Here is a 14770-nt window from a genome sequence, read left to right on the forward strand (position 1 = left end):
AAGACAGAATAGTGGTCTAATAGGTTCCCTTTATTCCTTTTATAAACATGGTAAAGATCCTACTGGGTCAATGTAAGTGGCCTGATTTGACCATTATATTCAGCAAGAGTCAGTGTCGATACTTAATGCAATAAAATTGGAAGACATTGTCATAGAGGGAAAATGGTAATAAAACCAATCAACTTGAATAGAAAACAAGGCATGGTGTTCTTTTCATCTAGAACTTATGCTTTACCCAAATTCTTGAGTTTGATTCTGTTTCTTCATTTTCTACTGTAAAGCAGGGGTCCCCAACCCCCAGGTACTGGGCCGCACAGCAGGAGGTGAGCGGCTAAGCTTCATCTGCCGCTCCCCATGGCTCGCATTATGGCCTTAAGCATCCCCACCCTACTGTCTGTGGGAAAATTGTCTTCCACAAAACTGGTCCCTGGTGCCAAAAAGGTTGGGGAATGCTGCTCTAAAGGACTCTTACATGTAACTGAGTGAAGCCTATAGTGTTCGAAAAGTATGACAAATACTTACCAATTGCTGCAACTGTGAAAACTTCCCAAAATATTTAATATCCTGTGTTCAGTACGAACTTCTTGGGTTATTGAAATATATTTTTAGTCACTTGGGTAACCATTTTTTGTAAGTGTATTCATCTAATATTTGATATAGTCAAGGTTAGTTTTTTCTTCAGAGTAGAACATTTGAGAGAATTTTATTTTTTTAATGGGAAACTGAATTTCACTGTTAGGATCAATCCCATCAAAGTTGGTATAATTGAAATGATAAGCTGTCATTTCTAGGTGCCTACGAGTGTCAGGTACTGACTACATCTGTTATCTCATTTAATTCATTTACATTGTGGTAGTTTCTACTTTACGTTTTAATAATGTAAAATTTTGGAATATAATATTTTTCTTGGGAATAGGCAAAATTATTGAAGTCCTAAAAATCTGATTAATCTTCCTATGTGAGCAATTAAAACAGAAACAAATAGTGGATTTGGAAAGGAGTGGGGTTTTTTGTTTGTTTTGTTTTACATCTAGTACTCCTACTGTTTCCTTGTTTGGCTCCTTTACATTGTGTCAAATTGTAACAAATTATATTGTTTCCTTTCTTCACCCCATCTCCCCATGTCTGTATCTGCTATTACCAGATTTTACAACAATATACTGCTGTATTAGATTGACTCTTAGTTTTGGTTGACTTGACTTTTTGCCAACCAACACAAGAATGCGCCGTTTTAGTTACATTTCTACTGAAATTTTTGAATGGTCTTGGTTTATTAAGTTTTTTACTATGCAGAAAACGATTCTTACAAAAATAGATGATGAAAGAATCTTGGATACAAATCTTGTTTCATTTCCATAGGACCGGATTTTAAAATTCTATGCACAGACGTTTACACTTTCACCGTTACATATGACCAAGGAAATTTATAAAAGCTTAGGTATGTTTATTATATCATTTTTAAAACTTAAAAGTTTGTACTTAAGAAAATGGATAGGAAATAACTGTTGCAGAAAGCACTGTAAATGAATGGCATAATAACCTTATTTTTATTTTTTCTTTTTAGCTAAATATTTGGAGTTACACTTTATTTCTAGAGAAAATCATATTCCTACTCTTTCAACTGGCATAGATATAACTAATCCTAATGTGATCCATTTACTTAAAAAGGTATTCATTTTCTATAATATGCTTTTATTTCTGTTTAATTCTATATTTAAGAATTCTAACTTCTTGAGAACGGTTATGCACTGTTTTATAGGTTCGTCTTCTAAATGAATATCAGAAAGAGGCTCCATCTTTCTGGATTCGACACCCAGAAAAGTAAGCCCCCTAGTTTATGCCAATATAAAATTAGGAGTGTTACTGTCCACATACATTTCAAAGAGAGTAGAGACAGTCTTAACTGATTTATGTGGTTGGGAAAGGCTTACTAGTTTATTTTTTAGCTTTTCATTAGCTATGTGAATGGCTCTATGCAAGTACCATTTTATACCATTTAATTATCACAACAAGGTAAGAAGAGGATGTTGTAGCTTCAGGTTCTTTCATTACTGGTCTTCGCTACTTTGGTCAAGTTCCTTGAATGTTCTTTAAACTTTTCCCTTTTTAGTTCTAAGATCTTTAATAAGGTTGTAAGAGTAACTGTGGGTCTAAAAACGAAAGTTAAATTTGGACAGCCAGTGTTGAAGTAGAGCATAAGTTTTTAAAGCAGAGAAAACTGGGGGTGAATTTCACCCCTGCCATTTACTGAAACATTAAAAAATGATGTTTCTAAAGATTACTTATTACTTTATCATTCCATAAATATAAAATGTCACTATTATATATATAATAGCATTTGTTTTTTTCTAAAAATCACTTCTTTCCCAAACTTTAAGGTATATGGAAGAAATTGTGGAGAGTACTTTGTCTTTATTATCAGTTAAACATGATCAAAGCCATCTTGTCTCACAAAAGATTTTGGATCCGATATACTTTCTTGCATTGGTTGATACCAAGGCTGTGTGGTTCAAAAAGTGGATGGTAAGGAAATATGGAATGTTTTACTACCTTTCTTTGCATTGCTCTATTGTGTCAAAAAATAGCTGCTGTTTGAATGTTTACTGTGTGCGAAGAGTTCTAATCACTTTTACACGTGTTAACTCACTTAATTCCTATAACAATCTATGACGTAAGTGGTGGTATTATTATCCCATTTTACAGATGCAGCAGCTGAGGGATAGAGAAGTAACTTGCTCAAGATGGTTTACCTATTAGGTGACAGAGTCAGAAAAGGATTTTAATGGTAATTCATTTGAATCTATTAAACTGATGACCTATCCAAAATCATGTCTTAGTTTAAAAGCTACGAAATTTTTAAGCAGATGTGGTAGAACATAAGGGTTCAATGCTCACTTTTCTCTGGCTTAGATGTTTGAAAACATCTCTTCATTTGCCACTTAATGAAATTGCAGTTTGGAAAATGTGTTTAATGCCTGAATGCTGGTGACTTCCTGTGAAGTTGATCACTATCTTAGAACTGGAACTAATATTAAGAGATTCTTAAACTGTTAACCTCCCTCATCTGCTGTTGAATAAGAGTGGTCTGTGTCTGGCAGTAGTCATAGCTGTGTTGGCTTGTGTTCTTACATCTTTGTCCCTCTCAAGCTGTATTTGTTGCAGTGGGGAAGGATGGGAATGGGACCATGACTTGCCATGCAAACCATGCAAAGCAGCAACATGTTCATTTACTGCTTAGCACGATTTGGACATTATCTTGCTGATGGCTTTCTTTCTTTTTTTTTTTTTGTTTTTTTGCCTTTTATCTAAACTGTATAATAATGCCCAGTTAACCAAAACATAATTCTGTTTGGTGCTTAGCACTTACCTGGCCTACATATAGTATATGTTTCATAAATGCTTGCTCAACTTAATTTTACCTGAACCCTTTGTTCCTCACATCTGACATTTGACCTTTTTCTTTTTTTTGATTATCAAATTACACCACTATTGTAGACAATATACAAAATATGTAAAAGCACAAATAAAATTAAATTTCTCTAATTCTATAACACAGGGATAACAGCTATTAAGATTTTGTTTTATGTGGTTGTATGCTTTAAAAAAGACCTAAACAGGTAAATTTTAACAAATCATATTCTAAGTGTTTATAATTAACTTTTTTTTACTTAACATTTTTATTGTCAGCACTTGATTAAGAGAATGATGCACATTACAGGAAAACTAACCAATGGAAAATTATTAAATCAGCTCCCCAAGTGTGTTCTAGTATTATTAAAATTTATCACATTCTCCTCCACTCATCTAAGGCAGAAGTTGTCAAACTTTATGTAAAGGGTCAGGCAGTAAATATTTCTGGCTTTGTGGGCTGTCCTGTTTCTGTTGCAACTACTCAGTTCTCAGTAGCCCAGAAGCATCCATAGGTAATATATAAATGAATAGATGTGACTATGTTACAATAAAACATTGTTTACCAAATCAGGGGGCAGCTGAATTTGGCCTGAGGGTTGTGGTATGTCAACTCCGGTCTAAGGGATGTACTATGAGGCTTTCGTTTTAGAACATGATCAATAGTTTAATTGTAAGTCAACATGTTTCTTACTAAACCTGGAAAAAAGATTAATGGTTTTTTAAAACATTTTAAGCTACAAGGGGTAAAACACACAGGGTTTTGATTAACCCTCAATTAACCCAAACCCCACTTAATTAAATTCTATTCCCCAGAATTTTGATAGTTTTTACAGACTATTATTTAATTTTTTAAAGTAAAATAAAGAAACTACATTGAAGGCTAATGATATCGAACATAAGTAATATTCATGTAAAATTTCCCCTTTGTACAATGCATAAAAAGCATATTTTAATCTCATCTATGTTCTAAGGAGAGAGTTGTTTTGGCACTTCGAATCATTTTTAAAATATGACTGGCAGAGAATGATTAAGATACTGTCCCTTCAGAGCATTTCAACCTTGGCAGATTTCTGCGTGTGTAAACAGTACAGTACCCTCTTCATTGTGAGAGTTGTGATTCCTCCCCTGACCCCCCTCGCCCTCACTTCTTAATCTTTCCTTTAGGCTCTGTCATACACTGGTAGTCAGACATGTTTTTTTTTGGCTTTAAAGTAATTTAGCATGGTAACTGGACACAACGGAGGGATATATTGTTTTCTATTGGTCTGTCAGTAAATGCTCCAGTTTTTAATATAATTTTCATTCTTATGACTGAAAATAATCTCATAATCATTGTACTTAGAAAAACGTGTTTTACCCTGATTACAGTAATTTAAACTAAGTTATTGTGTAATTTATGTTAAGGAAATGTTGCAGGAAAAATAGATTTTGAATGGTATAGCTTGAATATTAAATACCATTTTCCTCCTAATTTTAGCATGCATATTATAGCAGAACTGCAGTACTAAAACTTATTGAAAAGAAATATAAATCTCTGGTAAGTCTATATTTCTGTTCTTATCTTGAGAAATATCACAAAAAGATATCTGATGTAATAACTTGAATGTGCAAAGTTGAGTGATTAATTAATATCGGATAATGAAGCAGTCCCCCTTTTATGTGACTTTTAAACTACCAGTCTGTGAACATAAAAGAATAAAAGTAGAGACTTAAAATACAGTCAGGATAACAGGAAATATATAACTTCATAGTAAATTGAGCTGGTAACTAGCTATTTTGGGATAAGCCATATTAAGTATTGGGTTGGCCATAAAGTTCGCTCGGGTTTTTCTGTAACATTATGGAAAAACCCAAATGAACTTTTTGGCCAACCCAATATTATCATATAGTTTAATTCAGATCAGGTGTTTGTAGGGGAGTTCGTTCTATAAAATTTACCCATGTTTTTAACTGAAAGTTGCATGATAAAACTCAGAATGGTAAATGCTTTTGTAGTTGCAAAAATTGATTCAAGTTACACTAAATATAAACTAATACTGTAAAATATATTAGTGAAATTTTCTGCATTTACTGCTATTAGTAGAACAACATGTTAGGGCACTGAACGGAACTGAAATCAGCAAGTCTAGCAATTAATTGACAAACATGAAAATTGTGAAATTAAAGTTATACTAATATGACTTTGAGATAATAAATACGTTCTATGTAGTTAGGTAGAATCTTGAGTTGAGAAGTGAGGTAAAGGGAAAGATTCCTAGAACTGTGAATTTTAGGAAGACTGCAGTAGAACATAAATTGAAGAAAGGAGAATAAATAATTGTTTTGTGTTTGAGAATTAAGAGAATTAGGCTTCAGAAAGGAGAAGAGGGACATATTGAATATTAGGATGGGAATTTATTTGTAGAGGTAATAGGTATTTAAAAATCCTTAGAGAAACTGAGTCTTTCCACATTTCTCTCATTCCCATTTTAAATGGAAATTTGTTGCTGCCATATGAGCATAGAGTGATCTTGCTAGAATAGAAAAAGGAGAAAAAACCAAGAACAATTTTTTTCCTCTTATGGTTTGACATACAAATAACTGTTGGTATGACATAGGCCCTAGTGGACATATTTCAAATGTTTCTTGTAGATTAACTCTTAAAATCCATTCCTTATTTGAACAGTGAATTATACTATAATCAATTCATAGCCTACAAATAGTTACTTTATTATCAACTTCAGTGTTCTATCAACTTGTTCAAATATTTCATGTTCATAATTAAACTTGCATGAGCATGAGATTTCCTCTTAAACCTCATTTTCTCTTAAAGCATTCCTAAATTTACCAAAATATCAAGAGATTTTTTTAATGGTTTGTGTGTGTGTGTGTGTGTGTGTGTGTATAATTTTAAAAGTAAACCCAACTTTTGAAAAGAAACATTGGGGAAAATGGATGCCACGTGTGTTTGTTCCCATTTTCCTTTCAGAATTGAAGATCAAATTTTGTATATCTGCAGTGGGAACTTTGGACCACTCCATGGATCTGTCTTTTGTTTTATAAGAGATCCTTACAAAAGGACTGCAGTCATAGCAGCTTGTTTAACATGAGTATCTACTAAAGCATTTCCTCTAGCTTGTCAACAGTGCTATTTGATTTTCTACATTTTCTACAACAGTGAAACATCTGCATTGTCCAGTGGGGTAGCCATTAGCTGTATGTGTCTACTGAAAACTTAATGTGGTTAGGGAAACTAAGAGACTAAATTGATTCCTTTTTTATCCCTTTTATTTATTTATTTATTTTGGCTGCGGTGGGTCTTCATTGCTGTGCACGGGCTTTCTCTAGTTGCTGCGAGCGGGGGCTACTCTTCGTTGTGGTGTGTGGGCTTCACACTGCGGTGGCTTCTGTTGTTGTGGAGCACAGGCTCTAGGTGCACGGGCTTCAGTAGTTGTGACATGCGGGCTCAGTAGTTGTGGCTCCTGAGCTGTAGAGCGCAGGCTCAGTAGTTGTGGCGCACGGGCTTAGTTGCTCCGTGGCATGTGGTATCTTCCCAGGCCAGGGCTCAAACCCATGTCCCCTGCATTGGCAGACGTATTCTTTATGACTGTGCCACCAGGGAAGTCCCTAAATTGATTCTTTAATTTTAATTAATTTAAATTTAAAAGTAATATGTGTTAGCAGCTACTCTTTTGTGCAGTTTGTTCTGTCTGTGGCACATATGACATTTTCAGTAGGTAGCATTGGGCAACAAATAATTTGTGTATGTGCTATCAGTTTTTTAAAGCAATATCTACTAATTGAAAAGCATTTTGGCTATCAGCATAACTATTCTTTTATTTTTAACAATTTGAATCTTTTGTCCAGTTTACCCTTAAGGGAATGACTTCTGAAATGGCTTTATTATGTAGTACATTTCCTATTTTTCTTGCCCTCTTAAAGTCGTTTAAAAAAAATATTGACAGTTAGGTTATTTAAATTCTCCCTACCTTACTGTTTTTTATACTCCCCCCCCGCCTCGCCAGTCTTAGGGGTTAACAGTTAAGTGAGCTGGCTGGTACATATTTCCTAGTGCAGGAGAATAAGTTTGAAATAAAATCCTGAATTTTACAGCAAATTTGTCTTTCCTAAGGTTTAAGATAATCACTTTTTATACCCTCAACTTGACTCTTTAATATTTAAATTTACCTACTGTATATCTGCTTTTTGCTCCTGCAATTTAAAGGGGATATTATATCATGTGATTGTCCCTCTTCTAAGATGTACCTTTTTCTGTGATTGTTACCTCTTCTCAAGTAAAAGATAGCACGTGTAAGAAGTAAGGGGAAGGAGTAGAAGGAACAGAAGTGGGTTTAAGTGGGTAGTGAAGATAAAGGTGAGTAGAAATGAGTGCAAGGAAGAATGGGTTTTTGAAGGTTTGAGTGGAAGTAAACTAAAGAGTGAGAAAGATTATCTTGGAGATAGCTTCTCTGAGAACTCAAAGTACTATCTGTTCTTTTGTCTTCTAATTCTTTAGAGCCTCTCAAGTATATTTGTCACGTCAAAAGTTCTCCATAATGGCAGTTTTTCAAAGTCATTTTTTGTTGCTATTTACCAATTTATGTGTAAGAACTAGGATCTTAAGAGTAAGTTCATCTAGGAAGTAGTTCTGTCAAAGAGGTTGCACCTTAAATAAACTCATGACAAACGTGAAACAGATCACTATACTTTTGGGCAAAAGTGTGTGCTTATGAATGGTGTCTCAGGTTGTGACTAAGCAGAAGCTAGGAAAGGGGCTGTGTGATTGGTGACATGATGATCATTGATTCCCCTCTTTCAAGAATTGACAAGTCAGGGAGTGTCCTCATGAAATTTTTGTAGAAGTCCCAAGGCAGTTTGACCAGTTGCCTTTGCATGAGTTTGTTGCTGGTAGCCACTCATCTCAGGGCTGGCTTGGATTGGATTGGATTGACTGGATTAGAGACTTTGGACTATGCCTCCTTTTGTTTCCTATGAACACTCCTTTATATATTCAGTAGATGCAAGCTAAACCAAAAGAAGACAGGAGTTCAGAGTCTACAAATAACAACAAAAGCAAAATGAGCACAGAAGAATAAGCAGGTTAATAGTAGAACTATTGACCAAATGGTGCTCCTCCAAAACAAAAGGCTACTTTGTACAAAGACCTATTTCATTACAAATCCAAGTATAATAAAATCTAGCAATGAGAACTCAGTGAAGCAAGTTGAAGCTTAGATCACTGTTGAGACAGACTCACGTGGTGGCAAATCTGAAGGATTATCAAAGTTTGGGACTTGGGGACCCAGTGAACACTCTTCTTTGAGGACCCCATGGAATGATGCCAAATGAGAATCCTCACGTTGTAATCTCAATGTAAGCTCCAGAATCGTTGAGGGTTAAGACCACTGTTCAGTATCTGACACAATGCATAAAACTGAGTTTATTGCTTACTTAATTAGGCAAAGCAGATTGTTAATATAAAATTTCGGGGAAAACTTGGAACTCAGGTTGGGCTTTCAGAGGTGAGAGTGAGTTCATGCCAACTGTAGATTTCCTGGAATGCGTCTGTTGTTGGCTGACTTTTAGAAGAAAGGGGCTAACTGATTGGTTTGCTTACAAAAGTATGTTCATTGAGATCTGTTGACATGTCATGATTAACAAGGCTTTAAACTTGTTCTAGATACCTGTTAACCATGGTTATATAGAAATATGGTTCTGGTTTTTATCTATAGAACAGTTGCTCATTTTCAAGGATAGTGGGAAATTTTTTATTAATGAATAGGTGTTATTCTGGGAAAGAGGGGTGGTGGTTAAGGTAGTGGTGGGAAAATATTTCAGGGCCATGGAATAGCATGTTTAAAGGCTTTAGGGATTGGAAAACACATAGTACACTTGGAAACTGCACATATTTCATATGGCTAGACATAGATTGCTAAGAGAAATGTGAATTAGTATTAGAGAAATTTCCTGAAAATCAGTTCCCTGAAAGCTAATATTAAGTGGATGATGTTTTTTGAAAAGTTCTTAGATGCTTTAAATTGGGTCTGTGCCAGTTGACCTCAGTTTGTTTCATTCATGTATGAGGCAGGATAGGGCCTCATAATTCCATTAAAAATAGAAAAGAGCTACTTAAGGGGAATCTTCAGCCCTTTCCCTTTTGCAGATAAAAATGAGTTTGTTGTTAATTTCAGTTTTGAATGTGTTTCAAATTCAATTGGTGTGCATTGACTGGTGAGATTTTTAGTGGACTTGCTTTTAATGAATTGGTCACTTGACTGGTCACATGTTGAACTGGCTTTTGGTGACAGACTTTTACACAGGTAGATGTATTTCTCTGCATGTGTGTGTGGCTGGGGAGGGGGACATCTGGAGGATAAGAGGAATAAGACTAATGTTAGGTCATTAAAAAGTTCTTATTGTCAAATTTAGGAGATTGACCTTTATTCTGGAGGTTTAGTGAGCCACTGATAGATTTTCATGTACTGAAGTAATATGATCATATTAGGGCTTTGGAAAATTTAGAAAATGGACTGAAGGTGCTAGGTGGAGATAGTTTTTACTTCAATACTTCTCCCCTAATAGGCTTTGCAGTAATCCAAGCAAAAGATGATGGAAACATGAATTAAGGCTATGACAGTGTATTGGGATAAATGGGTGGACTCAGGAGTACTATATTTAGAATGTAGGTTTTAGAGGACTTGGCTTTTTGAAAGGGGGTTGGTTGAGGACTTACTCATTTGAATGTCTATCATTCATTGAGATAAGTAACAGTAGGAAGAAAATAGGAAAGTTGGGAAAGGTTACACCTTTAGATTTGGTAGATTTGGTCATATCGAGTTTGAGATCCAGATTTCTGGGGGGCAGTTTCATTTTATTGATCTGGATCCTAAAGTTTGATTTAGATAAGACATAGATATGGAAGGGGGGTTCCCCAAGCCCACCCCCAGATTTGATGATTTGCTGGGAGGACTTATAGGAGTCAGCACATAGTTGTACTCCCAGATATGATTTCTTACAGAAAAAAGATACAAAGCAAAACTGGTGTAGGGAAGAGGCGCATTGGGTAAAGTCTGGAGGATACCAAGCATAAGCCTCCAAGAGTCTTTTTTTTTTTTTTTTTTTTTATTACGAAATGATGACCACAATATTCTAGTTAACATCTATCACCAAACATAGTTACAAATTTTTTTGTGTGATGAGAACTTTTTTTAAAAAAATTAATTAATTAATTTATTTATTTTTGGCTGTGTTGGGTCTTCGTTTCTGTGCGAGGGCTTTCTCTAGTTGCGGCGAGCGGGGGCCAGTCTTCATCGCGGAGCACAGGCTCCAGACGCGCAGGCTCAGTAGTTGTGCCTCACGGGCCTAGTTGCTCCGCGGCATGTGGGATCTTCCCAGACCAGGGCTCGAACCCGTGTCCCCTGCATTGGCAGGCAGATTCTCAACCACTGCGCCACCAGGAAGCCCCTCCAAGAGTCTTTTTTGCCAGTGGAGTCACACAGGACTCCACTTAATTTCTCCAGTGTCAAATTGTGACTGCTCATGTGAAACGTTGTTTACCAGGGTAGCTCATTAGAGACTCAGTGCCCATTTTCTTTTTAAATTGGGGGTTAATCATGTTGGCACCTTCTGCCTACTACATACCAGGGATTCCACATTCCCAGAAGGAAAACAGACGTTCAGCATAAACCACATTGTTTGTACAGTTTAGGTACAGTTCTTAGAATGGGGGGAAGCTCCTGAAATCCAAAGTTCCCAGATGCTGGTTAAGGACCAATCTTGTAAGCAGGCCTTTCTAATGATAGAAATCCTGCCATGTTAACTCTTGCATGAAACTGAGGCCATAAGAATGAATGAGACTAGGAAATCTATCAATTCCTTGATTCCATGATTATGAACTTGCCTCTCTCCACACAACCTCCATCTTTTTCCCATCTAAAGCTTAACCCTTCCTTCCACTTAGGTCCTAGCTGCTCCTGCTCTTAGACACTCTTCTGTCAATTATCCTTTCTCTCCTGCATAGTCAAACTTCCTTTCTATTTACGTAAGCATGATCATATCCTTCCAACCTGAAGAATTCATTCTTGACTCTAAGATCCCACCCCTATGTTTTACTCGTTTTTTTCTTTCACAACCAGCCTTCTTGAAAATGAAAATTATACTAGCTGCCTTTACTTTTTCCGTTCCTATTCCTTATAGTTAGTTTTATTCCCCAAACTCCCCTGAAACTGATCTTTTCAAAGTCACCAAAAACCTCCTTATTACCAGATCTAACAGTTATCACTCCTTGTCTCACTGGTGGCCTCTATTTTATTTGAGAGTTAGAATGAGAGGGCATCTACAGGAAGTATGTAGGTGCAGAAGAAAGGGAGAAGATCGGAAATCTCTGCTTGAGGAGAATGGGAGAAGGAGGTAGAATAAAGACTATCAGAGAATCGCTGGGTATAGAAGTTGGAGGTCATTTTTTATGACTGTTCTTTGGATTGAGATTTTTTTTTTTTTATCAGTTTTTAGCAATTCTGGTATCTAAGATAGAAATGAAGGCTAGATGCAGTTTACATTTTGCTGGCTAAGTAGGAAGAAAAGACTCAAAGGCAAGGGAACTGGGGATATTGGCAAGATAATTTTTAAAGTCATGGCCAGGATTTTTGCATCTTTCACTATAAAACGTAAAGTACAGTTGTATTTTTGCCTTGACACCAACATTGTGACAATGTTATTTTTGTTGGTTTACAAATATTTTCTGTGTTTCCCAGAATGATGCCATAGTTAAAATGTAACTGGGGAGACTGAGCTTTAATGGCTTGGAAAGGTGCTATTCTAGATTTTCTGAATATTTTCCCTAAATATTTTCCCAGCATATTTTACAGCCTTGACTAACTTCTTTTAACACATGGACTTGTGGACTTAAACTTCTGGAATTAATAAGCTATTATTTTATTAGATAACTACAGCAGTTCAGCAGTGTGTTCAGTACTTTGAGTTGTGTAAAACCATGAAAGCGGATGAGGTTTTGGGACATTCAAAGCCTTGTGGTAAGTATGATATCTTGTTACATTTTAAAAATGGTAAATTTTGTTAATAAAAACAGCTTAGTAATTTATTTTTTAATATCATGATAAATTAGATTGCTTTTGCTAATACAAAATACTTTCCACAAATTTAAGATATACCATAATGATGACTTTTTATAGCAGATCTACATTTGAAGTTATTGTAGTGAATCTTACTATCTGCAGTTCTTCAGTTCATACCACGGTGTATGTCCTAGTGTGTTATGCTGCAATAATACACTAGAGGAAGAAAGAATGAAAGTATATCAGTCATTTATGCATTTTAGTGGGAGGAAAATTTCTGTTTTATAAAATACTGTTTTATTATTGGACACTTCACCCCACTCTCTGATTCTTCTCTGCTTATCCTCAGTCTGAGCTAAAATATCCTAGATATTTCATAATCTGGCCCTAATATATCTATCCAATCTCATATCTACTTATTGATTAAAGTGAATCTTCTCTTAGAAGGCGTACCAGTGCCTGTATACTTTGTTATTCCTACTCCAGCTGCCACTATCCATAATCCCCTACACTGATATAAATCTTATTGTGAAAGAATAAACTTTGTTTTTCAGGAAGCTTCCTTTGCCTATTGTGAATTTTTTTTGCTCTTTTGCTTACGTCACACAACTTGCCATGTGAATTTGATGTCTTTTATCATTCTATTTTATGTCACTTCTCTAAGCAAATATTAAGTTCTTTGAGAATATGAAGATATCTTATAATTTTCTTTATCCCTGAGTAAATTCTTAACTCAAGAAAAATGGTGAAAGACCAATTATTAACAGGTTTCAACAGATAAGTGTTTTGTAGTAGAGGAGATAGAGAAGCCAGAACTTCGAGAGACAAAAAAGGTATATAAGTTGATACATATATTCTATCATCTGTAAATTCATAAATTTTTCTAATCTAGTATTAAAATGTTATATCTAGCTTTTTTCCCTCTACCACTCTCCCAGCCCTTCATGGCTTTGATTTTTTTCCCTATCTAGTGAAGACCTCTGGGTGCTTCACTGCATTCTTTTGACATTTCTTTCAAAATTCTTGCTTTCTTCTGTTTCAGAGTCTCCTGCCTGCAGTTACTCAACTTTAGATCATCTCTGGTCCTCAGGAAATTGAACAGAGAGCATTGTAACGTTAAATTGATGGTGCGCTGATGTATTTCTTTAGCTTCCATGGCTCTTTGTGTTGCTTTGGAATCAACTTGGATGTTCTTTCTTCAGTGTTCCACCAGTTCCATCAAACCCCCTGCCTTGCTCCTGCCCACTTTTCTCTCGAGGAAACCTTGCATCCTACTTTACTGAGAAAACTGGAACATTTTGGATAGGAAATCCCCAAATGTCCTGCATCTATACATACAGATGCATATTTATATGCCGTTATCAGTATTCCCTTCTCCAGGCTACAATGAAGAGTAATCCTTCTGTTCCAGATTGATCTATTCGACTGTTCTTGATTCTGTTTCTATCTGGTGTTTTGTTTGTTTGTTTTTTAAGAACCAGGACATTGCTTCATTTGTTGTTGTGTCTCCCCTTCTATTGGTACCTTTCCTTGCATTCTCTAAACCTACTCATATCTTTCATAAAAACTGAGCAAGTTCATATGTACCTCACATCTCTCTGCTTCCCTTAAGAGAAAAGGCCTTCCAAGTATTTAATATACACCCAGGCCCTATTTCTTTACTGCCTATTCACTTCTCAACCACGGAAATGAGGCTTTTATTTCAGTGGTTCAATGATCTTCCTATTATTAACTTTCTCTTCTTTCTTGCCCTCATTTTATAGCATTTGCCTCTCTTGACCCTTTCCCTCATCTTCCTAGTACCATTCTTTGATTTCTTCATTCTCATCTAATAAGTTTTTCTTAGTCACTTGAAAGGCTCTTTTCTTTATATGTCTGTACTCACAAAAGTTTTGCCCTTTATTTTTTTTTTCAGCTTAGTCTACCTGTTCTTTCTTGAGGGAGCCCATTCACTCTCATGATTTCAAATATTACATATTTATATATATAAGTGATGACTCTGAAATATTTAAGTCTATACTCCTTTCATGAATTCCAGACCAATGTACTCATTATATTTAGTATTCTATGTGGAAGATCCATGGGAACTTCAATATTAAAATATCAAGGGCTGAAATCACTATTTTCTTTCTAAACATTTTTTCTTCAGAATTAAATAGAAGAAGAATTTACTATGTACACAGATATTTGAGTTAGGAACTTGAGAATTTTTTTTTTTATCTTTTCATGGTCTACATGTAATTCTGGCTAAGGCATATTGATTTCAGTTCCTTAAACATCTGTCTGCTGTTCTCCATTCTTTTTTC

The 14770-nt window shown here is 35.5% G+C and overlaps 1 protein-coding gene across 1 annotated transcript in view; it reads left to right on the forward strand.

The window, feature by feature from the left end:
• Positions 1-14770, forward strand: part of TBC1D32 (TBC1 domain family member 32) — a 179237-nt gene that overhangs the window by 31322 nt on the left and 133145 nt on the right. The window contains exons 7-12 of the mRNA XM_068551463.1: positions 1360-1438; positions 1565-1668; positions 1760-1821; positions 2379-2523; positions 4889-4948; positions 12332-12422. Coding sequence (XP_068407564.1) covers positions 1360-1438; positions 1565-1668; positions 1760-1821; positions 2379-2523; positions 4889-4948; positions 12332-12422 — 541 coding nt within the window. The remainder of the gene's footprint in view (positions 1-1359; positions 1439-1564; positions 1669-1759; positions 1822-2378; positions 2524-4888; positions 4949-12331; positions 12423-14770) is intronic.

Source organism: Eschrichtius robustus, chromosome 9 (assembly GCF_028021215.1).
Source record: "Eschrichtius robustus isolate mEscRob2 chromosome 9, mEscRob2.pri, whole genome shotgun sequence".
In the NCBI taxonomy this organism is placed as follows: Eukaryota; Metazoa; Chordata; class Mammalia; order Artiodactyla; family Eschrichtiidae; genus Eschrichtius; species Eschrichtius robustus.